Source organism: Leopardus geoffroyi, chromosome C2, assembly GCF_018350155.1.
Source record: "Leopardus geoffroyi isolate Oge1 chromosome C2, O.geoffroyi_Oge1_pat1.0, whole genome shotgun sequence".
NCBI lineage: Eukaryota > Metazoa > Chordata > Mammalia > Carnivora > Felidae > Leopardus > Leopardus geoffroyi.
In genome coordinates this window covers 2,693,158-2,720,315 of record NC_059333.1, presented here as the reverse complement: position 1 = coordinate 2,720,315, position 27,158 = coordinate 2,693,158, and the positions used below count along the sequence as shown (strand labels likewise).

General features: G+C 55.1%; 2 protein-coding genes across 7 annotated transcripts in view; one reads left to right on the top strand and one right to left on the bottom strand.

Annotated features, from left to right (window-relative positions):
• LOC123610502 (heat shock transcription factor 2 binding protein) overlaps positions 1-567 on the bottom strand; it is a 105,540-nt gene extending 104,973 nt beyond the window's left edge. For 2 of the 3 annotated variants that reach the window (XM_045501226.1, XM_045501228.1), the window contains exon 1: positions 412-521. The gene's annotated coding sequence lies outside the window, so the exon portion shown is untranslated. Of the gene's footprint in view, positions 1-411 lie in introns of all 3 variants that reach the window. The other variant, XM_045501225.1, reaches the window with a different exon arrangement.
• Positions 539-25,665, top strand: RRP1B (ribosomal RNA processing 1B). Of its 4 annotated transcripts, none has more exons than XM_045501222.1 (16): positions 539-853; positions 7,812-7,894; positions 9,459-9,516; positions 10,797-10,882; positions 11,440-11,501; positions 11,851-11,980; positions 12,840-12,904; positions 13,350-13,531; positions 15,225-15,313; positions 15,937-16,034; positions 16,941-16,960; positions 17,632-17,760; positions 18,272-18,936; positions 20,894-21,049; positions 22,084-22,147; positions 22,926-25,665. In XM_045501222.1, exons 1-16 carry the CDS (start codon positions 724-726, stop codon positions 23,117-23,119), a joined length of 2,211 nt encoding a protein of 736 aa, XP_045357178.1. In that variant the 5' UTR covers positions 539-723; the 3' UTR covers positions 23,120-25,665. The 4 variants fall into 4 exon arrangements, with proteins under 4 accessions (XP_045357178.1, XP_045357177.1, XP_045357180.1 ...); XM_045501221.1 differs by having other exon boundaries at positions 17,629-17,760; XM_045501224.1 differs by lacking the exon at positions 7,812-7,894 and having other exon boundaries at positions 741-853; positions 17,629-17,760.
• Positions 25,666-27,158: the final 1,493 nt, after the last annotated feature.

The window sequence follows — 27,158 nt, the reverse complement described above, 5'->3', positions numbered from 1 at the left end:
TGGGACCCGACCCTGGCCCTACCATCCCCTGCACCAGGACCTACCCTGTCCCTGGACCTGCCCTGCCCCTGTGCCAGGACTTGTCTCTGCCCTGGGACCTGTCCCGGGACCTGGACATTGGGAGATGCTGGAGGGCCCTGCCTCCACCAGCTGCAGAGGCTCAGACCTGGACCCCGTCAAGGCGGCCCCTTAATGGGGCTGTCCCCAACATCCCGCCAAAAACCCCAAGGACTGCCATCTTCTCAGTCTCCATCCGGCAGAGGCGGCTCGAGGAGTCCAAGACAATTAAAAACTCAGTGCTGTCTATCTCGTAGGTGAGTGATCGATCGGATGGAGATTTGTAGAGTGAGTTTAAAGATTGTAGACTACGGCCATCCATCTCTTCCCGGCCAAGACCCATCGCTAGCTAACCTCGCCGCCAAACGCCCAGAGATGTGGCGACAAGAGACAGCGGAGGCGCAGGGGAGTGAAGCCGAGACCGAACTCGAACTGGGCCGCTCCGCCCACTGCCTGGGTCTGCCGCGCTCGCACCCAGAACGCGCTGCGAGCTGTGGCCGGCGCCTTTGTGACGCCATCAGCCCGCGCGCCGCCCCCGCCCGCCGCCCGCCGCCGCCGAAGCGAGCCGCCTTCTGCGCAGACGCGGCCCCGGGCTGTTCGGCGGCGGCGGCGGCGGGAGGCTGCGGGCGGCGGGAGGCTGCGGCCGGGGATGGTCCAGCGGGCGCGATGGCCCCCGCCATGCAGCCGGCCGAGCTCCAGTTCGCCCAGCGGCTGGCGTCCCACGAGAAGGGCATCCGGGACCGCGCGGTGAAGAAGCTGCGCCAGTACATCAGCGTGAAGACGCAGAGGGAGACAGGTGGGCGCCCGGCGGTCAGCCGCGCCACATGGCGGCCGGGCAGGGGGGCCGGGGGGAGCCGGGAGAGCGGCGGGCGCGGACTCGCACTCCCGCCGCGGCCCTGTGTGCCTCCGCGCGGTGGGACCCGCTTCCTGCTGGGGCCAGCCGGGTGTGACGGTGGAGGGGCTGCAGCCCGCAGGGGCGAGATGGTCTGCCGGAAGTCTCGGCGAGTGGCGAAGCCGGGAGTGGACGAGTCTGTCCGACCCTGAGCCTGCCCCTTGAGTCACCAAACTGAGCCCGGTTTCTTCTGCTGTGCTCTCCGTTGATGCACGTGTTTATCTGGCCCACACCCACCTGAGGTGCGGGAGTTACAGGGGACGAGAGAATCCCTACTTTGAAAGTTGCACTAGTAAATCGGGGCGGGGGCTGGATAACCAAAAGAGAGTTTTACAAGTGGAGGCAAGGAAAGGAAAGGAAAATCACGGGAAGAGGGAGCTCCTCTACATAGGCTGTTCCAGGAAGGCCTCTGGGTGACGTTCAACGGATTCCAACAGGCGGGAGAGAAGAGCGAAGCTGCCCTAGGAGTGGCTGGAAGACCAGTTAAGTGAGAGAGGGGGAGGGTGTTAGGACTTAAAGTTGGAAAAGACAGCAGTGGCCAGGTCACACGGGGCCTTCTAGTTCGTTTCTTAACTGCAGTGGGGTGCTGTTGAAGGATTTCATTTACCTGAGCCAAGGTGCGTTCTGTAAACCCTCGAGAGCATGAACCACCACAGGCGGTGGAGCTTTTACGTTGTGCAGGGATGAATTTGGATTTACTGCTAATGCTAATGCATTTAGAGTCTACTTGAAAGAACGGGTACTGTCTATCCCAGTACTGACTTTCTTTGTTTTGTTTGGAGGAGAAATCCCAAAAAGACTGCCCAGGGAAAAGAAAGTAACAGTCTGATGGGAAGTCAGCTAGAAAGGAATGAGGACCGAATGCCTAACGTCAGTGCTGTTAGGGACCTCCCTGAGGGATTTCATTCACATGGTTTCGGGCATCCCCAGTACACTGAAGGTTCCTAAGTCTAAGTCTCTAGAGCAGATCTGGCACCTGCGCCGGGGTGTCCCATGGGCACCTCGGACTCAGAGGCCCACAAGTGACTCGTTTTCCTGCCCCTAAAACCCGTTCTCTCCTGCTTCTCCTCTGCCGCCTGTGTTCTCGTATCTTGGATGCTGTCCCCACTATCTACTCACTCTGGCTGGACATGTGGTGACGGCCTAGACTCCTTCCGTATCTTCGCTCCCCACCCCTCACCCATTGTGTCTTGCTTCTACTATCTTTCACCGTCTGACATCCTCTGACCTCACTGAAGACCCCCTTCATCTCAGCCAGACCTCTGAACTTGATCACTTCCTAACCAGTCTCCTTAACTCCCTTGGCGCCGCTCTTAAACCCATCTTCGGCAAACCAGCCCAGGGCCATCTTCCTAAGGCAGTTCTGATCATGTCACCTACTTGCCTGGGTTTCCAGGTCTGCAGGTAATGGTCCGTCCTCCCTTTCTCTTCCTACCTCGGCGCCTACGTGCTTCGTCCTGGATCCACATTGTTTCTCACCTCTCTACCTTGGCTTCTCTTGTTCACTCCTAGCATCCCGTTCAACACAGCTTCCTCCGGAGTGCCTTGCCTCCCGTCTCACCCCACCCCTCCAGGATTCCAAACTATCCAGTGGGTCTCAATGGCAACACTTAGGTTGCTTCTTCCTAATCTGTTAGTGTATCATTCTGCGCCCCCTCCCCCCACCCAGCGGTGGAAGTTTCCAATCTGTCTGCTTGGCTGGAAGTGGGAGCAGTGGGGGCGCATGCAGGCATCCGCGGACTCACCTGTCTGAACACAAGAATGGAAGAGAGGCCAGACGCAGTACATACGGGCCAAGATGGCCAGAACCTGTTGCTCAGACCTTTTTGATGAGCAGGCTCAGGATATGAAACGCTGAGGGGACACAGGGCCATGATGCCAGGGGGTTTACACCAGTGCCCCCAGGGTCCTGTCTGCTCTGCGCCCATCACACTGAGAGTGATTTGTTTCACGCTTTTGTTTGCCACCATGTCCACGCTGCGTGGAGTACGCTGGGCCTGCATAAGAGGAGCTGCAAGGCGAATGTCGTAGGCGCGGCAAAATAGGCAAGGCCTCTGCCTCCACTATGCTCCCATCAACGTGAGATGCAAGGTGGGAAATAACTGGTCCTGACATTTGCATCTCACCGGCAGGCCCAAAGTCTGTTGCCTTTTGTCTCGGGCATAGTAAATAAAATCTCAAATGTTACTGATACAAAGAACTGCCCGTGAGCAACATAAATAGCTTTGTGAGATTTTTTGTTTTTAAGTAATCTCTACACCCAGCATGTGGCTCAAAGTCAGGACTCCAAGATCAAGAGTAAGATGCTCTACTGACTGAGCCAGCCAGGTGCCCCCGTAGCCTTGTAATTTTGGAAACAAATTGGAAATCTTTGTAGCGCTTAAAGGAGCTAAATGTTGCTCTGGTGCTTTAACTGTTCACACAGAGCACTCACAGAATGACCACTGTCTGCGGTTTTACTCTTGAGAGATCATTCGTCTGTCTTCAACAAATACAAAGCACTTACTGCGTGCTATTGTTATTCTTGGCCCCAGGGATAGGGCAGTGAACAAAAGAGAAAAATCCCCCCCCCCCCAGTTTTATTGATTCTGCAACTTGAAACATTTGACATCTACAGAAACTGAGATGTATCTTGAAGTCAACCTTGTGACTTTTATTTGCCCTCTTTCATTTGGTGACACAAAATAACTGTACAACTGAGAGTTGCCTGGGTCTCAGATACAGTGATGGGGGAAGTGTCTCTTCATTCTGACACGTTTGGGGGTTCCTGGACCGAGAAGTGAGAATAAATGAGAGCTGTGGATGTGTGTGTGGATGTGGTTTTGTTTTTTTTGTTTTTGCTTTTTTTTAACATTTATTATTGAGAGACAGACACAGAGTGTGAGACAGACACAGAGTGGGAGGGGCAGGGAGAGAGGAAGACACAGATTCGGAAGCAGGCTCCAGGCTCCGAGCTGTCAGCACAGAGCCCAACGCGGGGCTCGAACCCACAAACCGTGAAATCATGACCTGAGCCGAAGTTGGACACTTAATTGACTGACCCTGGTGTGGACTCACCCCCACCTCACATGGCTCCTGAGCTCATCGTGTGCTGACAGTGGCCGTCAGGCTTTCTCATTTCACAGCTTGTTGGAATTTACCCAGCCCATGTCTCACTTCATGTTCACCCCGTTTGTTGTGAAATAACTAAACCTATGTTGTTGCCAGAAACTTAAGCGACATTAACTTAAAGAAACTCAACCCCAGGGGCACCTGGGAGGCTCAGTTGGTTAAGCCTCTGAATCTTGGTTTTGGTTCAGCTCATGATCTCGTGGTTCTTGGGATCGAGCCCCACATCAAGCTCCCTCACGGGCCTGCTTGGAATTCTCTCTCTCTCTCTCTCTCTCTCTCTCTCCCCCTTTCTCTCTCTCTCTCTCAGTCAGTAAATAAACATTTTAAAAGACTTAAAAACAAGTTTAAAAGAAACTGGTATTTGGTTTTTACCACCTAAACTCCTGGGTGAAAATGAGTGGTTTTTCTACGTGTATTGAAAACACATGTTTCCAAAGGGAAAAGAGCTCCAGTGGCCTATGGGTGGAGAACAGACAATCCTTACACCTGCCAACTGGGTCGTGCTTCACTCTTACGAAGCGCTTCTCATACGTGCTTTTAGTTTTGTTCCCGACCATAAGCCGTGCACGTATTGTAGGCGAGGACACAGGCCTACGGGCTCGTTGACGGTTTTCTGCCGCAGCACAGCTAGTAAGTAGCAAGCTGGGGCCTCACCGTGGGTTTGTGACCACCACACTTTTGCTGCCTCACGTAGGATGAAACACTGAGAATATGTCTTCACGTGCAGCCCCTTTCCTGCCCGCCATCTGGGATCCACTGTCGCTCTGCTACTCTGCTGAAATCCACAGTCTTCCGTTACATAAGCCTCTCCAGAGCTAGCCGCACCTCCAACTCCTACAGGCGTGGGTTCGGCACAGTTACTTGGTCTGTCGCATCGTCACTCGGTGCTGATTTGACACACGGGTGCACTTAGAACAATCCTCCGGAGATAAACATACACTGTGCTATTTTTAAGCGAAAAAGGCCAGAATTTGGAGTATGTAGAACATGCGATGCTTTTCGGGTTATATACACAGCTATGCATCTGTGCATTTCTGTGCTGCATATAAGTATTATGTCGAAGCACAGGAAAGATCTGGATGGAAAGATGTACATTAGGCAGATAGCAGTGGTCCCTCTGGGGTCCAGGAGGTAGTGAACAAGGCACCTTTGATTGTGTAACTTCTGGTGTAATATATGAATAGGAATTTTTTGCAATAAAAGTGTGTTATTGAATGGGACTCTTTCAGTTACAACTTGACAGAACGTCCAAGCCAAACTAGTTTTAAGGGGAAAAACCAAGCACAGCCTCATGCAGGAGCTCGACTGATAGTGCCAGAACTGTTTCCTACACAGCGGACTCTGCTCCCCTAGATCGGCTCCCTTCTCAGGCAGGCTCCCCAGCAAGTGGCATGGTGGCCGAGTGCAGGTGCGGACTGTGTCCCCTTCCAGTCTGCTGGCAGAGAGCGACTCTCCTGAAGCCTGAGCAGGAGCCTCGGCGAGGAGGTCGTCTGTGCCTTGAACCAGCCCTGTGGCCAAGAGGACTCACGCTAATTTGGAATAAGCCCAGCTTGCCGGCTCCCCTCTGTGTCTGGTGAGCCCCACCTAGACCCCTGCCTCCCCCGCTGGGCCCTGCCTGGTAGGGGGCAGCGCTGGAGGGGCAAACGGTATGGCAGAAACGGGGATAGCCAGCACCAGGCCTCACACAGGAACCGGCGACATTCAGTCTTGTTTGCTCGTAAGTTTGCCTGTGGTTATGGCTTTCTAGTCCCCTTGTGAAGAGTTTTCTAGACAAAGAGAACGGAAACAGCCCATGGTAACACTGTGGTAACCTCATACAGTACTTGTTTCCTTGTTTTTTATTACGACTCTTTCAAACATATAAAAAGGGTACCCATCACTCTGCTGCAGATCTGTTAATACCTGGTTTGTGTAATCTGCCCACTTCCTCCTCCCACGAAAGCCTTAGGAAGCAATCTCAGACATCTCATTTCTTCTCCACGTACCTCAGTATGTGTCTCTAAAAGATGAGGACTCTTTAACATGACCACAGTACCCTTATCACATCTTTCTTAAAAAAACTCCTTTATATGAAATTCCTAATCTGTTGGGTTTTCCCATCATCATCTCCATTTTTCCAGGATTCATCAGAATCCAAGCAAGACCCGGTGTGCCTGTGGTCGTTCGGTCTGCAGCGCCCTTCCGTGGTTTTTCCTCTTGCAGCTTGCTTGTTGCAGGAACTGCGCCATTTGCCCATGGAGTCTCTCGTGTTTGGGGTTTTGCTAGCTACATGCCATGGTCTCACCTGACATACTCCTCTGTCCCCTGTATTTTCCCCCAAGCTGATATTAAATAGATTCGACATGATGTCAGTTCGTTTGGTAAGGCCATTTACTGGGTGGTGCTGTGCCCTTCTTTTGCGTTACATCCTGCATTGAATGGAGAGTCGGGTCTGCAGGCCCCGAAGGACCAGCGGGCGTCGCGGGCCAGATGGGTCAGTAGGTTTGGGTGTTGCCAGCCTCATGTATCCATTCCAAGTTCCACTGTGCTTTTTCATCTGATGCTTTCCCAGCCATTGGTGATCCTTGCCCCAACCCCAAATTCATTGGTCTTTAACATGACTGAATGTAAGTACAGGTCACTTTGACAGAGTTCCTGTGGTCCTGACTGCGGCGGTTTCCGATCTGGGGGTCTGGGGGAATCAGTCACCGGCGCCATAGTTGTGCCAGCAATAGGCGCCCAGGCGTGGCTCGTGCCATAACAACCGTTGGGGGGGGGGGGGCAGTTGCCACATGATTTGCCCAACCCCTAAGGGAAATGTATTGCAATAAACTTCACTGTAGTTTCTGGTATATGGATTTTAAGTGAGAAACTATCACAAAGAATAAAAATGTGCCCTAATAAAATTGTTGATATGAGAAAGGTCTTCAATAACTTGGAAACCAATACCTAGGTATGTAAATATCTTTAAAGGTACAAAGCTCACTCCAAATATACTAAGTAAACTTCAGTACATCAGAAAGGATTTGTTTGCCACTTTTTAATTCTCTTTTGGTATGTTCAAATTACATTGATTCCAAATGTATACGTATCGTGAGGTACTTGTGAGGTTTAGCTCGCTTGTCCTACTTTGATATCCCGAAAGATTTTTCCTAGTACCTGCTAGTGACGTATTAACACAGGCCATTTGTAACATGCCCCAAGACTCGAGGATTGTGTTTGTTCTCCATGACACCTGGGGTCTGCCCAGGACCTAGAAGGCTATGTGTGACTCGTAGCTCAGTCAGAGGTATAGTGCAGGGCTTGAAAATGAGTCAGAAGAAGGCTAACCAGGTTGATGTCCCTTCAAACAGGCTATCATTGCCCAGTAAATGAAAACCATAACCAGGAGGGAAAGAGATCAGGGTTTCGCCAAGTTTGACCTCGTGGCAGGATCCTTAAAAAGGTATCCTTGCAAAAATATCCCAGAGCTCTGCCGGTTTCCGTGGGGCCGGGTATACGGGACACGAATCCTCATCTTTCGTAGGATTCGCGGTTTTATTTTGGAAGACTGATGAAAGTGTTGGTGTGCAGGATGAGATGATAAAACGACATAGCCTGTGTGTGTTTATTTTTTACCACAAGGAAGTGTGTGCCTCAAATTTAAAAAGACATTGCGGGCGAAAGAATGAAAATGTGGTATTGCTGTCGCTGCCCGTGAGGCAGCGCGAGATGCTGGGACAGGAAATGGGAGGGTTCTGAAGTAAGACGTCTGTGCTGTTTTGTCCCCTAGGAGGTTTCAGTCAAGAAGAACTCCTAAAAATATGGAAAGGGCTCTTCTATTGCATGTGGGTGCAGGACGAACCCCTCCTACAGGTAACACACAGTTCCCTTGTCCTCTGGCTGGGTGTTGTGGCCCAGATGGATGGAAGGGGCTTGCTCGTTCCCTGCTGTGTCGGTCCCCCGTGCACAGAACCAGCTGGCAGTCACCGCCCGGGGTTCAGTTGCCCACCTCTCGTCCACCTAGAGAGGGACACGGTGCCCAAGTCACCTTTTCAAATGAAGAATATGGATAAAGGGAGATTTGGTATTTCGCTGTCATGCTTTCATAGGCTGGTTCCATGGTAGGTGTCACGTGACTTATTTTAGTTTCTGTTTCCTCTTCTATTATTCGTGGTCGATAAGGGCACGGCACTGGTCCGAGAGCCTGTGAGCACCGGGCTCTGGGCTCACCTCTGCCATGATTTAAGTGGGTGCCGGGACCGGGCAGCCACCTTGCCGGGGCCAGGATCTCTGTAAAGCAAGTGGTGGCCCCCCACCCGACATCCCACCCTTGAAGTCCGTGGAGACGCACAGATGTGCACGTGCTTCTGGACCCGTCTGCCAAGCACCCTGAGCCCCACCACCAAGGCGCTGTAGGGAAACAGCTTTCAGTGTCCACAGACCTTTGTTCTGGTGTGTAACAGCTAGTGGAGGCTAAGCCTTGAGGAACGCGGTGTGAAACGCTTCGATAGATAAAACGCCACAGATTGTATTTGTCTGGATTTTAATGTGCAACTTTGCCACTTTCCCAGACCGCGTAGTAGCGGGCTTTGATTTATTGCTTTTACTGCACTGAACATATTTTGAGTAGGACAGCAGGGCAAAATATTTGTAAGTTACATTCAAAAGTAACAGCCGACAGCTTTAGTGGAGGAAGAAAACGTGAACGAGAGCGTCATTTTCCAGTCTGGAGTTCAGTTAAAATGGGGGAGGAGGACTCGAGGCCAGGTGAAGCGCCAGGAATGCCCAGGAGGACTGTTCTTTTCTCACGTAGCTTGTGAAGAGGATTCTCTCGCTGACGCTCCCCAGGGTGGGCCTCTTCTCAGAGCCAGCCCGCCCAAGTCTCCCCACAAATGAGCTTTGCTGCGTTGTAGCAGGCGCTCTGCACCTGACCCCTTGCCCTGGACAGAGCCTGGAGGGGAGCCGTTAACCTCTGCTTCACCCCCCCACCCCGCACCCCCGCCTCTGCAGCCTGCCTCCGAGCAAGCCCAGCACAGGACTTTCTGGTTCCACACGCACCCCTGCGGAGTGGCAGTCCCCGGGTCTACCCATCGGCGATCCCCTCGCCGGCTCCCGTGTTCCAGGATCGGGGGCTTAGAATAGAATCTCACTTTAAGATCTATATTTTTGAAGCCAGGAATTGACAGCTCGTTTACTCCTGTAGGTCATTGGAGCTGAAGCTAGAGATACTTTTCTAACCAGGCAGCGTGACCCTCACGGGCATGTTACGTTGTAGTCCGCGGGGACCAGAAGTTCCACGTCCGGTAAAATTCAAATACTGACGTGACAGGAGGTCCAGACCCCAGCAGATGCGGGAGGAGAGCAGGCTGGGTGCTGTCCCCTTCACCGTGCTGCCGCCTAATAACCCCGCTGTCTCTCCCCGACCCCGCCTTTGCAGGAGGAGCTAGCAAACACTATTTCCCAGCTCGTCCACGTTGTTAACAACTCGGAGGCCCGTAAGTCCTGACGTTTTCATGACTTTCCAAACTTTCTTGTTCATCAGCTTTGGTAACTTGCCTAGGAAACTAGGCAGTATTGTTTCTTCTCCTTCCTTCAAGTTCCAGTTTTCCAGGGGGCTTGTTGCACGTGAACCTGGGGCTTCCTTCCAGTGTGCAGATGTCAGGCGACAAACCTTCCCTGTGGGAGAGCCGTGATGAGCTTAGATGTTGATCCCAAAAGAGGGCAAATAAAAGAGGCACCTTGTGCGGTTGAATCACGGGTGACATCTCAAAAGATTTCAAAACAGTGGTTTAAGAAATGAAAATCTCCAGAGTCTCCAGATTCTGAGTTGCTTTAACACTCCCAGGGGCCATGTGTGCTTGTGCCCATGTTTGCTATAAGCTCAGCATGCTTGGCTGTCCTCCTGGAGACCGGAGCCAGTTGAGGTCGCCATTGGTAATAAACCGTAAAATAGCCCCGCTGTACCAAGAAGAGCGGAGGGAGAGGTGAATCCTTCCTGAGATGTTCAGGCTTTGATCCCTGACAAGGGAAGAAACAGACGGCAGAGTTGGTGGGTGCTGCTTGGTGCTCCTTGGAGCAGAGCCATCCACCCGGCCTTAGTGACCCCAGTGGCTGTCCAGGTCTCAGCCAGGTCCCAGCCGACTTCCACACGTGGAATATCGTCTAGGTTTTCACTTATCAAGAAAGAATTACGCAAAAAGAAGTAAAACAGACCAAGAAAATCAACAGCTATTTTTGGATGGAAAAGTGGTAGTTTCATGGCCCAGAAGAGAAAAATAGAATGTTCTGTCAGAGCTCATCCAGCTGACGCAGAACATGAAACAAAAAGCTGAGTTTCTACGCAGCTCGTCCAAGTGTTCATCAAAATTAAGGGCTTTGGATCCATTGTTAGGTGTAGGTGGGTGGGAAGGGCCCGTAGACGTGGCTCAGAGAGTTTTTTATTTTAATAGAAATATTTAATAGACCAAAAATATTTTAGTAAAATATTTAATAGGAATATTGTAATAGACTTGGCCTTGTAAGTCGATAAAGACAAAGGCCACACGGAGCATTGTAGTTGAACATCAAGATAGTACCAGCCTTCCTGTCTTAGTAGGTTTTTATTCAAACATGAAGGAGATCACCGAGCGTATTTAATTATCGACCAAATAGCTGCCGAAAACCCTTGGAGAACGTAAATGATAAGTGATGCTAGTTTGTTTCTCTGTTACTTTCTTGCTTTATGGTAACGCATGAGCGTGAACATCAAGCATTCAAAGCCTCTTGTTCACTGCAGAACACCTGTTCATTCAAACCTTCTGGCAAACGATGAATCGAGAGTGGAAGGGGATAGACCGGCTGCGCCTGGGCAAGTACTATATGGTAAGATCTGAGCACCTTACCCCGTCTGCTTCAGAAGCCCCTGAAGGGGGGATGTTGAGCGTCTTGAGAACAACGGGAAAAGGTTTACCTGTGAAGCAGAGGGGGCTCCAGGCTTAGTGTGTTGAGAGGTAACACGATCAAGGGAGGGCGTTTGAATATGTGCTTGAAGGCGGCTCTGCTCTTTCAGCTGTTGGGGAGGAGTTTGGGATCCTTAGTTAACACTCTGCGGAAAAGGAAAAGGTAAATGCAGGGCGCCTGGGCGGCTCAGTCAGTTGAGCGTCCGACTCTTGATTTCCGCTCGGGTCACGATCTCACGGTTCGTGAGATCAAGCCTCGCGTCGGGCTCTGTGCTGACAGTGTGGGGACTGCTTGGATTCTGTCTCCCTCTGTCTCTCTCTCTCTCTCTCAAAACAAACATTGAAGAAAAAAAAGGTAAATGCGGTTGTCGTGACGATATTTTCACTTCGGAGATGCAGCTGTAGCAGTTCCATTGGGGTCTTTGCTGTGCCGACTGACCTTTCTTTTCCTTTTGTAACCAATTTGTTGTCCGTCTTTAGCTGATCCGTCTGGTCCTGAGGCAGTCCTTTGAAGTTCTCAAGCGAAATGGCTGGGAAGAAAGGTCGGTAAAGGGTCTGGGAAGGCACTGGGCAGCCTCGAAACCTGCGAGGTAGCAGTGGGTTCTTAAGCCTTTCCATGAGCTCGTACAAAGTGCCTCCTCTTTGCCTCCCGTTCTCTTACCTGCTGTGAGAGGCAGAGCTCCCCACGCGTGAAGAGCTCACAGCCCGGTAGAGGCTTCTCGAGGGGCTGAGCACACACGCAGCTCTTCAGACCGATTTCGGTGGCTGCTTTTCCCTCGTGGGACTGTTTCAGCCTTGCGTCGTGTTAGGCGGTGTGGCCCCGGGGGTGAACGTGACTGTGTTCTTGGGCCACGCTGCGGTTAACGCAGCCGTGTGCTTTGTGTTCCTCAGCCGAATCAAGCTATTCTTAGACGTCTTGATGAAGGAGATCTTGCACCCTGAGAGCCAGTCTCCTGATGGAGTGAAGTTCCACTTCATCGGCATTTACCTGGACGAACTGTCCAAAGTGGGAGGGAGAGAGGTAAGGAGCAGACTTCCCGCCAGCGGCAGTGACACGGCTGCTCGCCTGGTCCGGACTCTGGCTCTTCCCCACGTGGGCCTGGAGGGCGGAGGACAGGCTGCTGTCGGCACCTGTGTCCCCAGCGCCGCTCCCACCCGACTTGACAAACCCTTCCCCGTGCGGGAATGTATCCTAAGCGGCCAGTGGGCACGTGAACGAAGATCATGCACTGAGGGCGCTCTCGGAAGGCTTCCTTGTAAAACAGTTGAAAGCCGCCTACACAGTCCAGTGATAACAGCAGGATGTGCTCGCGGCGTTGACTCTTTAAAAAGCAGGAGGGAAGAAGCCATAGACGCAGCAGTGCCAGTGGCACGCCTCTTCCGACACTGTTTACGCGTGAATGGACAGTGCGGGAAAGGAGACGTGTTTTTAGCCTGCAGGTGATCTTCTGCATTTGGAATTAGCAGGCCTTTTTTATTTTTTTAGTTTCACACTATTTTACGAGTGTTCCGCGGCGAACACGTGTTCTTTTCATTAAAAGAAAGCAGGGATAGTTCCTTGGTCCGAACAGTTTCCGATGGTGTCCGAGCAGAGCCTGTCTGTAGGGGAGAGAGCGCAGAGCAGCACGGGTTGATGGGGGGGGGTTTCTTTGATGCCCCGGTGGCTGGAAGACAGCCGTGACCCTTAGATGACCTTTAGCCTGGCACGGAGCGTCTGGATGATTCCCGCAGAGCGGATCTTGGGAGCGGCTCTCCGGGAGAGGTGTTGACCTTCGTCAGCCTACGTGAAAACTGCAAATGCCTCCTCTCTCTAGGACCCATCGGGAGCAAAGGCTCTTTTTCTCCCCTCATTGTTTCCCTATTTTGTTTCTAAATTTCAGCTTTTGGCAGATCAGAATCTCAGGTTCATTGATCCATTCTGCAAAGTCGCTGCCAAGACTAAGGAGTAAGTGATTGCCATGTTTGTTTTCTCTGTTTCATTTGGTGCTTCATTGTGGGTGATGGTGGTAAACTTGTGAAGTGCCGTGCGAGTACCTGGGCTGATTAATCCAGAGCCGGGGACGGCTGAGCTCCGAATTTCTGGAAGCCGGACTCTGGAAGCTCAGAATCCTAATTGGGCTCCACTGGCTTTGCGGTGTGGTCTCAGGCATTCAGGAGCCCCGCCCTCCCTCGGCCACAGCCCTGCCTGCTTTCACCACGAGCCCCACCTCCGGCCTTGCACAGCCACAGCCGCGCCTGGCCGGCTCTGGAGCGTGGCAGCCGGTGGGTGACGCCAGTGGGTGACAGCAGGTGCCCGGTGGCTTCTCCCCGCCACACCCCTCCCAGGCCAGGGCCAGGGCCAGGCCCTCTGTTGTAACCAGCTTCTCGTCGCTCTTCTTACACACCCTCAGCCAGACGTTGGTGCAGACTATAGCTAGGGGTGTTCTTGAAGTCATCGTGGACCAGTCTCCTCTTGGACCTGAAGAGACCCTCGAGGAACAGAAGCCTCAGGTGGGCGAGGGTGAGCCCTCTGAAGAAGAAACGCCTGAAAACGAGGTGGTGTGGAGACAAACCGTCAGTAGAAAGAAGACCGGTAAGAATTTCCTGCGGCAGCCTTTTTTTTACACAAAGTTCTCATCGGATGAGCACTTTTTGGTATATGTGTTGGAATCTTGCTGACTACGACCTGGAGGTCAGCGCAGGTGGCTCGGCCGTGGGCTCCCCCAGAGAAAGGGCGCAGAGCTGCGTGGAAGGCCCACACCTGCCCAGGGGCCCCGGGTGGCGGGCACGTGCCTTCTCCCGGGACCACGACTCCCTCGAAGGTTTTACGTCGTTTTGCTCTTCCTTTGGTTTTTATTTGTTTTTATTGTTTTGGGTTTTTGGATGTCTAAAACATCCTACTGTTGACTTGTGTCTGCAAGGGGGTCCTCAGCAGTCACACTGCAAACACACACTTGTTTCTGTAGCTCTGCTGCCTGGTTTCCCAGGTCCCTCCAGGGCCCCTTCCCTTTGGGTGGGTAGCACTCGCTGTGGGCGGGCACTGCGCGGACTGCTCCTGCGTCTGTAGCGGCTGCACGTGGAGCCTGCGTCCCAAGTTGCAGACCATCCAATCTGGCGGTGGTTCACGGCGTCTCAGCGCGGCACTGACATGTCATTTAGCCCTTAAAAAGCAAAGATTTCAAAAAGTAATGGGATTTAATTTACACGTTTTTTAATAACAGAACACCAAACTCTCTGTACAAGGAGCCAAGTGTGTTTTTAACATTGTGCCTTTAAAAATCTGGAAAGAGGGGCGCCTGGATGGCTCAGTCAGTTAGGCATCCAACTCATGATTTCGGCTCAGGTCACGATCTCACGGTTCGTGGGTTCAAGCCCACATCGGGCTCCACACTCCGTGAAGAACCTGCTTGGGATTCTGTCTCTCCCTCTCTCTTGGCCCGTCCCCTGCTCGTGCTCTCTTGCTCTCTCTCCCAAAATAAATACATAAGCTTTAAAAAAATAAAAATAAACCTGGAAAGATACCAAAATGTCAATTGTTGGTCGTGCGTGGCAGTTATGGGTGACTTCTGTTTTCTTTGTACTTTTGTCTGTTGTAAGTTTTCCACAGTGACCATACGTTATTTTTTAACCAGAAAAATCATTATCTTAAAAAGGGAGAAAAAGTCTCCTCTTAAATTCCACGTAGGTGACAGAATTAATCAGATGACCTTGAGCAAGTGTCGTGTGGTCACGGGACCTGTCTCTGGCTCACCCCTGCGCACCAGGTTTCTGTCTGAACCAGAGACGCTCTCCCAGCCTCCTCTGTCGTGCTTGCTAGCAAGCACAAGGTCCTGCTCTCTTCTCCAGGCTGTGCCCTGAGGCCACACCACTAACGAACTCACAGGATTTGAAAAATTGTGAGTCTTTATCTACTTCTTCATGGGCCTCAACACTCCTCGAATTATCCTTTGACTGCTACAAGTTGCATTGGTATTAATTTGTCTCCTGCAGCTGCTCCGCGAGAAGTTAGTGTAATAACGGTGTGGATTTTTGCCACAACCGCAGGTTGACCCCTTGGCCTTGGGCCGGGGGCGCGGAGGGCAGCAGCTGAGGTGTCTGTGATGTGACTAAAAGGCAGAATGTGTAATGTGTGCTTTCTCCCAGAGTTCCTCTAACGAGACTCCTTGGGGAGATCATAAGTGTGTTTGCAGGGGCTTCTGTGCAAGGAGACGTGAGTGAGGCAGTGACTCCTCCGGAAGTAGTTGTTGCCGTGTGTTTGCAGCTATGTCTTGGGTGTGTTTTGACAGCACTGAGCCAGCAGCACTCCAGGATGGACGGCGTCCGCGACGACGCGGCGAGAGGCGGGCGCCTGGAGGACGCCGGGCCCCTGCTCCAGGTCGGTACGACGTAGATTTGCCGTGGAGTGGCCCGGCCGGCTGGGAATTAGGGTCAGAGCTCATTATCCACAAGGCCTGCCTGTTAAGTCGTCTTTAATCCCTCCACTCGCCGAAGTCACCTTCCTTACACGAGCTTATTGGAGACAAACGTAAACGTGACAGAATTTTGAAAGATGTCAGTCTTCACTTTGGCTTGAACCGTTGGATCTGTTCCATTCGTACGACAAGGCCAGCTCAGTGCTTCTCCCGTAAGGAAAGGTTCCCGTGTCACCGAGTGTAAGTTGGACACCGAGACTGAATTTGCAAAGAAGCACACACCCAGGCAGACTTTATGTGGTGTGTTTTCCCACAGGTCTTTTGTCGTTGTTGTTGTTGTTTAAATAAACAAATAAAGCAGATAAAGAATAGTTTCCCCAAGAACAAACAGCAAATTTTTCAAAGATACTGCTTAACCATCTGGTCGCCAAACCTTAGCACTCGTTTGTGTTTAATAAGACCGTCTTGTTGCTGGATGCTTCTGGAATCCACGCTGCTGCTTACTCTTAGCAGTGGGAATGACTTTCTAAGTCAGCGGTCTGGCTGCGGGTTTACGTCTCATTTACGTCTCATTGTTCTCACGCAGTTCGACTACAAGGCTGTTGCTGACCGACTCCTGGAAATCACCAACAGGAAGAACACCCCTCCCTTCAATAGGAAGCGTCTCTCCAAACTCATCAAGAAGTGAGTGACTGGCGGGCGCTCCGCTGACGTCCGCCCGGCCTTCCTCACTTGTAGCCAGAGCAGTGCTGCGCGCACACGGCTGCCCCCCCACCCCCCACCCCTGCAGCGGATGCTTCACGTGCCCGTAGCTCCCCTCCCGGGCCGCGTCCTGAGGGCATGAAGTATGCTGCTTAGGTGTTCGCGAGGTGGGCAGGGGTTTCGAGAACCCACTCCCTCACCCCCACCGCAGCCGGGCCAGATGTGGTAGTGGGTGTCGCTGTGGCCATCCCAGCGGTTCGGCACGGAGCACCATGGTTGGCGGCAGGGGGCACCCGAAGTTAACTGTCCTCCGTGTGAACAGGCGCCCTTCGGGGCACTTGACATGCATCATGTCATGTTCGGAGAGGCCCCGGAAGACCTGTCACTCCTGACCTCACAGATGGGCCGGCCAGGGCACAGGGCTGGTAACCGGCTGGCCCGAGGCCGCAGCCACCAGGTGACAGGGCTGGACTCAGACCTGCTGTCCGCGCCCCCTTCCCCGGTGCTCTGCCGCCGGAGTCCTTGCCTCCCGCCAGCACGCGGCCCCTCACCCTTTTGTCCTGACACCAGCACCGGGTGGAGCGTTTTCTCCTCTGGGCAAACGGAGAAGAGAACGGGCAGCTTCCGCCTGCAGAAGGAAGTTTTCATCTCTTCGGTTTATGTGAACGAACCAAGATGGAATCTCTGGGTCACCACATCCTGGAGGATGTTGGCGTTGAGGGCGATTCGTCCTCCACTTTGGGCCTTTGCCTCAAGCCTCCCCTTCTAGAGGGAGAAGGAAGTGAACTTAACACACGTCCCAATAGCACATCTTAAAAGTTATGTGCAGGTGTTTGCAGAGCATGGAAAGAAGGGGTTTCTCAGAACTTCTCTTGATTTCTCTTTCAGATTTCGGGATCTCTCCGAAGGTGAGAATGTCTGAGGATTACCCCTGACGACGTTACGTGAGCAGGGCCCCACTGAGACGCTCATGCCAGCTACTGAAACACGGGCTTGAGTGACACTGACTGGGAACACAAGACATAGCAGCCTTTCCCTGTGAAAGGTGTCAGCTCGGCAGGGCCCTTGTGAGAGCCACAGTGCCGGGCCTCTTCCAGCCAGCCCACTTTCCCGTCCCGGGGACCCAGCGGATCCAGACCTGAGGCCGGAGGGAGGAGGGCATCGTTGTCTTAGCGGAAAGGATTTCTGGTGGTCGAGGAAGGTGCCAGTTTGATTCCTTAGCAAGAAGAGAAGTTAAGCTCTCGGGGCCCCTTTCCTTTGTTGTGGTCAGTTGAGCCCCTGGAGCAAAGCTGTTGTCCACAGGGACACGAGCGAGCCGGTGGCTCCCCCAGCCCCCTGTGCGCCTGGGCACTTAGAATGGGGGGCAGCTGCCCCACCCCGGTTGCGGTGCAGAGACGGGCAGGCCCCACGGTGTCACCCGTCGTGCGCTGTCCCCATCGGTAGCTGGCAGGTTTGGGCTGGGGAGGCGGTGAGGAGCCCAGATGAACACACAGGACTCAGGTGGGGAATCTTCCCGTGTCAGGTGGGGACAGAGTCTGCCAGTCTCTAAGCTGACCAGAGTGGCTTTGGTGTCCAGCAGGCAGCCTATCCCGGCTCAGTTTTGCTGAGGACATTTCTGCTGAGGGAGATGACCAAACGCTCAACCGAGGAAAGCACAAGAAAAAAGGAAATAAACTTTTAGAGAAAACCGACCCAGAGGAAGGAGGAGGTGAGCTGCACAGCTTGCCGTGGACGCGGGATGGGGTGGAGGACGCGGGCAGCCCGCGGGGAGTGGCGTGCACCCCTGCAGCCCTGGCAGGCTGGGCCGGGTCTCCCCAGGTCCTTCCAGAGCCGAGCGTCAGCTTTGAACGTGTGTCGTTTTCTGTGGAACCGCTACGGCCTCCTAAGCTACAAGTGTTCATTTCCTCCTCGGGGCCGCTTCAGGTGGTGGCGAGGAGGTGGAGAACCAGATAGACCCCACCCTCGGGAGCCTGTGTTCTGTTTCCGCCTCAGGCCCGTGGGGAGGGCCGTAGGGCCTGAAAACCGTGGTGATGGCCGTCCCATCCCTGTGGGAACAGGCCTTAGGAGGGTTTGTGGTCCCAGCTGGGACAGGGAATGGCGCCCACGACAACGCTTGCGGGGTGTGGGGGACACAGAGGGCCAGGGCCCTTCTGGGGGTGGGACACAGGGAAACCGTCTCCCCGCCGTGGGCGCCTGTGTATTGGCGTGTGTGTCTCTAGGAAACAAGTCCTTCCTTGCTGAGGAAGAGGAGAGCGAAGGCAGCGTTCAGAAGAGAAAAGGGAAAAAGAGGAAGAAGGTCCATCTCCAACCAGAGCATTTAGGGTCGGGGGCTCCGGCCCTGCCCCCAGAACAGAACGGGGGCGGGGAGCCGGAGGGAAGTCCGGAAAGAGCCCAGAAGATGCCTGCGGCTGAGCCGGGGGCACCAGCTGCCCCTCGCCCCGAGGAGCACAGCGTTTCGGGGCCCGCCCCAGCGCAGGGTAAGAGGAAACGACCGAGGAAGAGAAGCCTGAGGGTCCAGGGCGAGAGCTCGGAGTCCACACCACCACTGCCTCGGGGGGACGAGGCCCGGGAACCGTCCCCTCCGGCATCCCCTGCCAGCGGAGCCCCGGTCCAGAAGAGGCCAAGGACGCTCGGAGCCCTCCCGATCAACGGCAGCGGCCCCCCCGCGCTGGCCTGGCCCCCACCCCAGCAGCAGGGCCGTCCAGCCGGCCTGCCCCCGGGCAGGAGACTGAAGAAAAAGAAGGGGGAGCCCAGCGGCCTTGACCTCTACGACGCGTCTCATCAGAAAGCCGCCATCTTGAAGAAGAGAAAGAAGATGAAAGAGATGTGTAACTTGGAGCGCCGCGGGGTGTTGAAGGCCGAAGCCAGGCTCGTCCAGGCTCCGGTAAGGCAGCCGTTGCGGGGGCAGGCGGGGGACACGTCCAGCCTCGAGGAAATACAGACTCTTGGTGGCCCTCCCCGTCCCCCATGAGGCTACTCCGAGGCTGTGGGAGGGTGGGCACCAGGCCGGGACGTCGTGCCCACGGCCGTGGGGGGCGCCGCCGTCCCACAGCGTAAGTGCACAGACCGAGTCGCTGTCGGGCGCTGGCCTCGACTCTCATCATCAGCTCCTGGCCAGTCCTTAGGCCCTTTCGGCAAAAGACGGAGCCCAGGATTTTCTTCTCTTTTGCTCTTTAACGAAGAGGCCGCCCCTGCTTATAGGTCTGAGCCAGCGTAAGCGAGCGGTCAAGCTCTGGGAGGCATCTGTACCCGTGACGGCACAGTTCCGCTGGGACACCAGCCACGCCAGTCACGTGGGGGCCGCTCAGGGCAGCCTCACGTCTCAGCGGTGGTGGTAGAAGCGAAAACCTCGTGAGCCACGAGGCTGCAGTATTTACTCCCCGCCCTTCCAGGACAGGCCTGCTGACCGCGTCCCCCTCTGGTACTTGCAGGCACTGCCGTGCGCGGTCAGCTCGCCGAGGCCTTGCTCAGCGGGAACTTGAGTGGGTTGGGTTACGTGCTGATCCCAGAACGATGGCGTCTCCGAGCGGTTAGCTCAGCTTGTGGTCAGAACAAGTCTTTGCTGGGGAAGCCCTCGGAACTCACCAGCGGGCTCCAGGAAGCCTTTTCTCACCTTTGACCTTTCCCTGACCAGCTCTGTCGCCTGTACCATCGCCCCTTGGCCCTTCACACGTTCACTTGCTGTCTTTTCCTTGCTGAGAACATCAGGGAAATCTGTCTCGTTCCTCCGGCCCTTGGCAGCCTCTCTCAGGATTAGAACTACCGCGAAGTAAGCCCCGGGGTCACGGGAGGTTTTCCTCCCAAACGAGGCCCTGTGTCTCTGCCAGTGGGGCTGAAGGTCCGCAAGAGAGGCCCCCCGGGTCTGCCCCTCGCCGGCAGCGCTGTGGGCTCTGCGAGGGCAGGCAGCCCACTCCCCAGCTAGGAACACCAAACCTGGTGGAAGCTGGCAACGCGACATCCGCTACGTTGGGCTTCCCGGACCCCGGGGACCCCAGAGCCAGAGCAGGGCCCTTGCCGTGGGTACTGGTCAGCTGTCAGACACCCAGTGAATGTTCCTCATCTGCCCGTAAGGGACCCGCAGGGCCTCACTGGATGTCACCCTCGCCCTTTCTTACCGAACTTTCAGTGGAGGACAGTGTCTCGGATCAGAAATGAGAAAATGGGGGCGCCTGGGTGGGTCTGTCAGTTGAGCATCAGACTCTTGGTTTCGGCTCAGGTCGTGATCTCGTGGTTCGTGAGTTCAAGCCCCTCGTTGGGCTCTGCGCTGATAGGGTGGAGCCTGCTTGGGACTCTCTCTCCCTCTGCCCCTTGCGTCTGCCTGCTCTGTCTCTCAAAATGAACTTTAAAAAAGAAAACGAATTACTTAACAGGTGGCCTTTGAAAGGCAGAAATCCTCAGAACAGGGGACCTAAGTTTAAAGATACACAAAGGCGGGTCTTGTGGGTGGGAAGACAGGCACCCTCTGGCCCGGTGGGCACGGTGCCACGAGAGCGAAACCGTGTGCGCGTAACTGCGCCCTGCCACGTGAAGAGGTGCCGTCAACCTCATCCAGGAAGCGGCGGGCGTGGGGTGTCTGAGCTGCAGACACTGCATCTTGGGGGTCCCGCCTGGCTGCGTGCACACCCCTTCCCCCGTCCCGCTTCACCTCCTTGTGCTTGGGTGTGACCCCTCCTCTCCCCCCTTCTCCTCTGCCCCCCCTCCTCTCCCCCCCTCTCCTCACCTCCCCTCTCCTCTCCTCCCCTCCCCTCTCCTCCCCTCCCTTCTCTCCCTTCCCCTCCCCTCCCCTCCCCTCTCCTCTCCTCTCCTCTCCTCTCCTCTCCTCTCACCCCTCCCTCACGTAGGGCGGTGGGGGGGCTCTCAGCCCCTCGAAGAAGCAGCAGCTGAGGACGGAGAATGACTTCGTGAGGTTCGACACCCCCTTCTTACCGAAGCCCCTGTTCTTCAGAAAAGCCAAGAGCAGCACTGCCTCTGCCATCTCTGTGCGCCCTGCCGGGCAGGTCCGTGAGCTCTGCCCAGCGCCCCGGGCCCCCCTGCCCCCGCCTCCACCCTCCCCACAGCCGCACAGCCCCTTCCTGCCTAAAGGCCACGCCTGGGGCTCTGTGCGCCGGGACTCTGCTTCTGCCCACGGCATGGCACGTGGGGGCCTGTTCAGGGAGCCCGGGTCTGCTGGGCAGAGGGCCCGAGCAGTCCTGGGGCTTGTCTCCTGGTGACCTGGGAGGGACTGAGGGATTGGTCGGGGCACCTGCAGGTGCGGCGGGTGGTGCCTCACCTTAGAATTCACGAAACGGGCCTAGAGGACGGGGGGAGGACTGGGACAAGGGCCCCCGCCCAGGACTCGGGGCTGGTCAGGGTGGGGGGAGGAGCAGGCACTGTCCCCGTCACAGTGGCGGGAGAGGGCGGCGCGGCGGCTGTCGTGGAGCACAGGGTCAGCTCTGCCAGCTGCCCCTGGGTGCTGCGGATCGAGGGACGGGCCGGGGCAGAGGCTCGCCGGGGAGTAGCTGCTGTGTAATAGCCTTGGACCCGTGACTGCCATGTTAACTAGTCCCAGGTAGGGCGTCCTAGGGACACTCGCCTGAGGGCCTGAGACTTGGCACACAGAGGACTAGTTCCTCCGGTAAAGCATTTACGGTGCGGAGTGGAATCGTGGGATCCACGCAGCAAAGGCGGGTGCTTCGTCATGCAGAGTGGTCCGCATCCAGGAGTTTCCCAAATGAGGAACGACTTAGTTAACTGATAAATTGCTGGGACACCGAGATGAGTCTGGGAGACTCTGGGAGGCGCGTCCTGCCCCCCTGAGCAAGAGCCCGTCCCGGTGCGTGGTCCCGTCCCACGTACGCGCTAAAACTAAAACTCGGTGGGGTCCTCACGGCCTAGAAGTGTGAGCTGCTTGCCGTCACTTGGAAGCTGTTAGACACCACCGTTCTCGGCTTCCCTCCCCAAGGACGTAGCACAAGGCCGCTGTGTGGCCAAAGATGCCAGGTCCGGGGCCTCCACCGCCACCAACTTACTCGCCTTTGTTCTCCTTCTGCAGCGAGACAAGACGCCCTCAAGCTCCAAGAAGGTCACCTTCGGGCTGAACAGAAACACGACTGCGGGTGAGTGTGGGGCGCGTCTCCCGCGGGGCACCTGCAGGTCCTGCTGTCCAGAGTTGCAAGGGTCGTGGGGACTCGGGGCCTCTGGAAGGAGGCTGTGTCCCCGGACCTGCCCACCCAGACGCTTCAGAGCCTGGGGGGGGCATCTGACGGCCCCCCAGCCATAGCTGCCTCTGCTGACATGTGGAGTCACCTGCCCACGAGGAGACAGGAAAAGAGAGACAGTCTCATCTCACTGCTTTTGGCGTTGGTGCCGCTCACTGCTTTGGTTCGGTTCAACGGAAACCACACGTTCTGAAAGTACACGATGAGTTTAAGACCTGACTCTTCATAGGGACCACAAGTAGTTGCGTGTGCGCGCGCAGGGTGGGGAGGGACCGTCAGGGAGGCCTTGTCCCGGGAGCTGGGGACGGCCGGAGTGGCAGGTCACCTGCAGAGAAAGGCTCCTCCTGCATCCGCTCGAGCCTCGGGTCCGTCCGCCTTCTGCCGCCACCCGGCCCCCAGCGTCCCTCTCAGAACCCGACCCCCCCCCCCCGCGCTGTCCTCAGGCACCTGTTCACGCGCTCCCGTGAAGCATCCTCGATAGGGACTCCCGTTCCCTCGAAAAGCTCCCGGCCCGCTGTCTGCAGGGCCTCGTGACGGAGCGGGCGGCCCAGCCCGCGCGGGGCCACCGGCGGTGTGAAGCGGCAAGAGCACCGACGGGGGACGCTGCTCGGGCGGGCGGGAGGGACGGACAGGCGCGGGTCCTGGTGACGCGTGGCCTTGCTTTCACCCGCCACAGAATTCAAGAAGACAGACAAGAGTATCCTGGTCAGCCCCACGGGCCCCTCCCGAGTGGCCTTCAACCCTGAGCAGAGGCCCCTCCACGGCGTGCTGAAGACCGCCACCGGCTCACCCACCGGCGCCCCCCTGGGGACCAAGAAGCCGCTGAGCGCCACGCCAAAGAGAAGGCCCACGGCTATGGACTTTTTCTAGGGCAGCAGCAGAGTCCTTTTAGAGACTGTTTTTGTACAGATATTCTATAAATTATAACTTTGAAAAGGTGGGCGGTTTTTATTGTTTATAAATCACCGTAAATCGTACAAACAAGGTCTGAGCAGAGCCACTAGCCCTCCACCCCTCTGCGGGCATCTTGGTGGTGGTTTTGCCACGAACGCTGTTGGTGCGTGAGCCCTCCGGGGTCTCACGATCGCGGGTGACTTCTCTGACCCCCACCAGTGCGGGAGCTGAGCTGTGTGACCATCACTCCCCCTGCTGCAGGCCCCGGGGGAGCCTGGAGGGGACGTCCTGGCCAGCCGACTGTTTGGAGCTTGGGTGCTCAGCGCTGCGTCTGCCGTGCTGGGCTGGTTTCCAGTGGCTTTCCACTTTCCCCTGGACTTGTGGGCATTTGGCAGTTTGTGTTGGGCTCAAACCCCAGTCAGCAACTCGGTGGTAGTTTCTCTGCGTGCCCAGCGCAGGGGGGGGTGGGGGTGGGGGAGTGTCCCTGCAGTGGGGGCGGGGAGAGAAGAGCCTCTGTCCTCGGGGCGCCTCTTTCCGGCCCTTGGGCCCGTCTCCTTCCCTGTGTTCCTACCTCTCAGGCCAGCCCAAAGTGTCCTCACCGGTGAGGGCCCCTCCTCGGCTCTCACCTGGGACCGCGAGCACGCGCCTTCTTCCCGGTCTCGTGCTCCGGTTCCCTTCCTCTTTACACGCGAGCCTTTGCGCCAGCACCCAAAGTGACTGGTGTCCCCAAAAGCAGCTTTCCCAACTCAGATTAAAATTCATTTCTTCAGAGGTGTGGCAACAGCGTCTGAAAACCCGAGTTCTTGCCAGAAGGCAGAAATAAGCAGCCGCTGAGGGTTCCTTGTGCATATTTATTTGCTCGTAGCTACCTTTTATCTGGAATACTGAAGCTTGCACTTGAGATTTTCATAGAGTTCTGATTTTAGTTAATTACACACATCAGTGGGAGGCACTCAGACTTCAGTTGGAAAAACAGGAACAGAGCATAGGGAAGCTACGTCTGTCCCTTGAGCCCGCGTGATGGACGGGGCGCAGATTCAGACATCAGGTCTTTGCCCAAGGAAAGTCACCGGGGCCCCCCAGCTCCTTTTTGAGTTAACGAAATAACAAATCGCACGCTTGAGGAAGAGATAGGAGATTTGGGGGTCTGTAGGCCTGGCCCGCGGGTGCCCAGTGTTTCCCTGGCCCGCTCTCTGCCCAGGGGACCTCCCAGGAGTGACAGCTGCCACCCCTATCGCTCCTCCCCCAGAGGGGACCCCAGCATTGCCTCTGTGGGACCAGTCACCACTTCGGGTGACAAGGGGCGCCCGTCGGGATCGTGGGACTGTGTTGATTTGATTTTAGTTTCTTAATCACGTAATCGTAGCAGGGCTTCATCTTCAATACTGCTTCTGCAGGGTCAGGTGACCCCCAGGGAAGGAAGTGTAACCCTTGTCCTTTGCCTGCTCTGTGTTAAAGTTGTCACAATTAGGCCACAAGGAAAATAACGAACACTGAACTGTCAAGTAGTCATTGTGACGAGAAGTCTTAACGTACGAGGTGACTTTGTGGTGGTGCTTGCATGGGGTTATGTGCTGCATTTGGTAAAATACTTAAAATCACCTTCAAAACCAAATCGGATCGTGTGAAAAGGTTAGATTTGAATATCCAAATGTTTTTAAGTTTTTGTTTAAAAAAAAAACGTTTTGTTATCCTTGGCCAGATTATTTTTCTAACAGTTATCGCTTTAGCTTTAAAGACGGGCCGTATAATCCAGCAGCGTGAAGGTGTCTTAGCAAGACTGCGCACCAGCTCTGCGGCCGAGCGCGGGCCTGCCCTTCGTGGCACACGCGCGCCCGTCTGCTCAGAGGCCCCCACAGAGCGTCCTAGAGATGCGCCTGCCGGTCCCACGATGCTTCTGGACCCGGGTGCCCTGGACTCCATCCACCCTTGTCTCCATCTGTCCTGACTCCATTCTGTGGGTGAGTTCAGTAGGTTTGCTGTGGTTTACTTTTAATGCCTACGTTTTGGCAAGAAAGGAAGGAAGAAGAAAAAGGTTTTCATTCTCATTACCTACACCCACAACAAGAATGTGTCACACGAAGAAAACGTATTTAGAATACCAATTTTCTATTTGATGCATGTTATTTTCCTAGGAAAATTGCTAAGGGGGCTTGGAAGTCCAAAAATGGGAATGATTTACATTAATGCTGGTGGTCTTACGGTATTTTGTAAAACGAGCATCTTCCCTCTTCCCCCGTTCGTCTGGTCGGGTTTGTACGATTGGGTTTTACACTTTATACACGTATCGTCCTTTCCGACTCCTGTTTACCCGAAAGCACAAAGAAGGGTCAAGGACACCTGGGAGCGGTTGTTAGTGTCGGAAAGAACTCGAAGTGGACCCTGCCTTTTGATCTGTGTGTCTTTGCATTTGCCTGACTCTGCTGGCACGATCCGTCCGTTTACAGTCCGTTTGTACTCACGTCTGCAGAGTGTGTCCGTCACGTCAAAGCCAAGGCCAATAAACACAACCTGTCTTTGCACTCGGGTCTGTACTTGACATGGGCTGTCCGTGGGCGTGAAAACACACGTCTCGGGGAACAAGTGTAATGGGGGTTGCGGGATGTTGACATCAGCCCTGGGCGCCCGACAGCAAGCCTCTCCAGGCACCTGCCTCTCCGCACGTCCACCGCCCGGAACCAGCGAGCGGTTGCTCTGGGGTCTCCTGGATGATTGAAGCAGAGACCCCACTGCTAGGCCTGACGCCTCTGCTCCACACCGCGCTCACTCTCATCTGCACCTGTTCCCAAGCAGATTTCCCGGCTGCATGTGGCCTGAGCCCCAACAAGTCCACAGAGGGTCACTCAAACCAGAAAACGACCAGAATACCAGGAAAGCCTCTCCCTGCTTTCCCAGGACCCACAGTCCTGACCTCACCCCAGGTCTCACCACCACACCCGCGTCCTTCGTCCACTTCTCTGATAGTGGGTGGTCAGGTTTCAGGCTCTTGCTGGCCTGAAACGTAGCTCGAGTATCAACTGGGGCTTCCATTCGAAACCTTGTGGAAGTTTTGAATAGTCCCAGTTCCGAATTCAAACTCCCAGAGGAGCTCTAAGGACACCCAGGCCTGACTGTCTGCCCAGTTCTCCCTGCACCCAGGGCCTCGCCCCGCCCTCCCTGTCCTAAGATGCTGCCGGCATCGGGGAGCGAACCGGTTCCCATCACTCATCCGCCACAGACCCGAAGTCGTGCTTAAACCATCGCTTTTCAGAGTGGTCTGTCACGGGCTTCCTCACGGTTTCCGCGCCCAGGCTCCGAGCTCCCTGTGGGTACCTGCTGTCCCATGCTGCCGTGACGGGCTCTGTGCGGTCCCTGTTTGTCCTGAGCTCACATGGGGTGCAGCAGAAAGCCGATGCCACGACAGGAGCCACCGTCCTTAGGAGGCAGGTTCCAAAACCACTATTTTCGCCCCGTATACAAACCCCATTCGTTCTTGGCCATTGCTCCGCTCAGCTGTGCCTGCTCTGTTCATGCTGCAGGGGCTACAGCCCGCGGAATCCGTGCCCTGGTGGCGCTGACCAGTGGGGAAGATGCACCGGGGACACGTGTGACGGCTCAGCTGGGGATCAGATCTGTCTGGGGAGGAGGAGAGCAGGGAACACATCAGGGTCTGGTGCTGTCCTGTGATCGAAAATCCCCCACCCCACACATCTGGCCGGTTTTGGACAGATCAGTGTCAGGCTTCACACCGTGTGAGCCTTTTTAAGTGTCTACCGAACTCAGCAAAGAAGTAGAGACAGTCTAGAAGGAGTGTTTCTTGTGTTGAGTGTTGGAAAGAACTTGAAATTGAATCAGTATTTTCATTTGTATGTGGTGTTTTTTCCTTAATTTAACTGACTGCTGGTGAGGACTGTTTACAAGAAGGTGGCATTTGAACAGAGGCTGCAAGAGCGTGAAAAGTGAGCCATGTGTTAGGTGCCTGGAGAAGGTACTGTGAGCAGAAGGGGCAGCACGTACCAAGGCCCTGAGGCAGAAG

Excerpts from the sequence above, each read along its gene's own strand:
- RRP1B (XM_045501221.1), top strand. The coding sequence starts at position 724 with ATGGCCCCCGCCATGCAGCCGGCCGAGCTCCAGTTCGCCCAGCGGCTG. Across the intron at positions 16,961-17,628 it reads ATTTCGGGATCTCTCCGAAG|CAGGCAGCCTATCCCGGCTC; the intron begins GTGAGAATGTCT and ends TTTGGTGTCCAG. Across the intron at positions 21,050-22,083 it reads CTGTGCGCCCTGCCGGGCAG|CGAGACAAGACGCCCTCAAG; the intron begins GTCCGTGAGCTC and ends CTCCTTCTGCAG.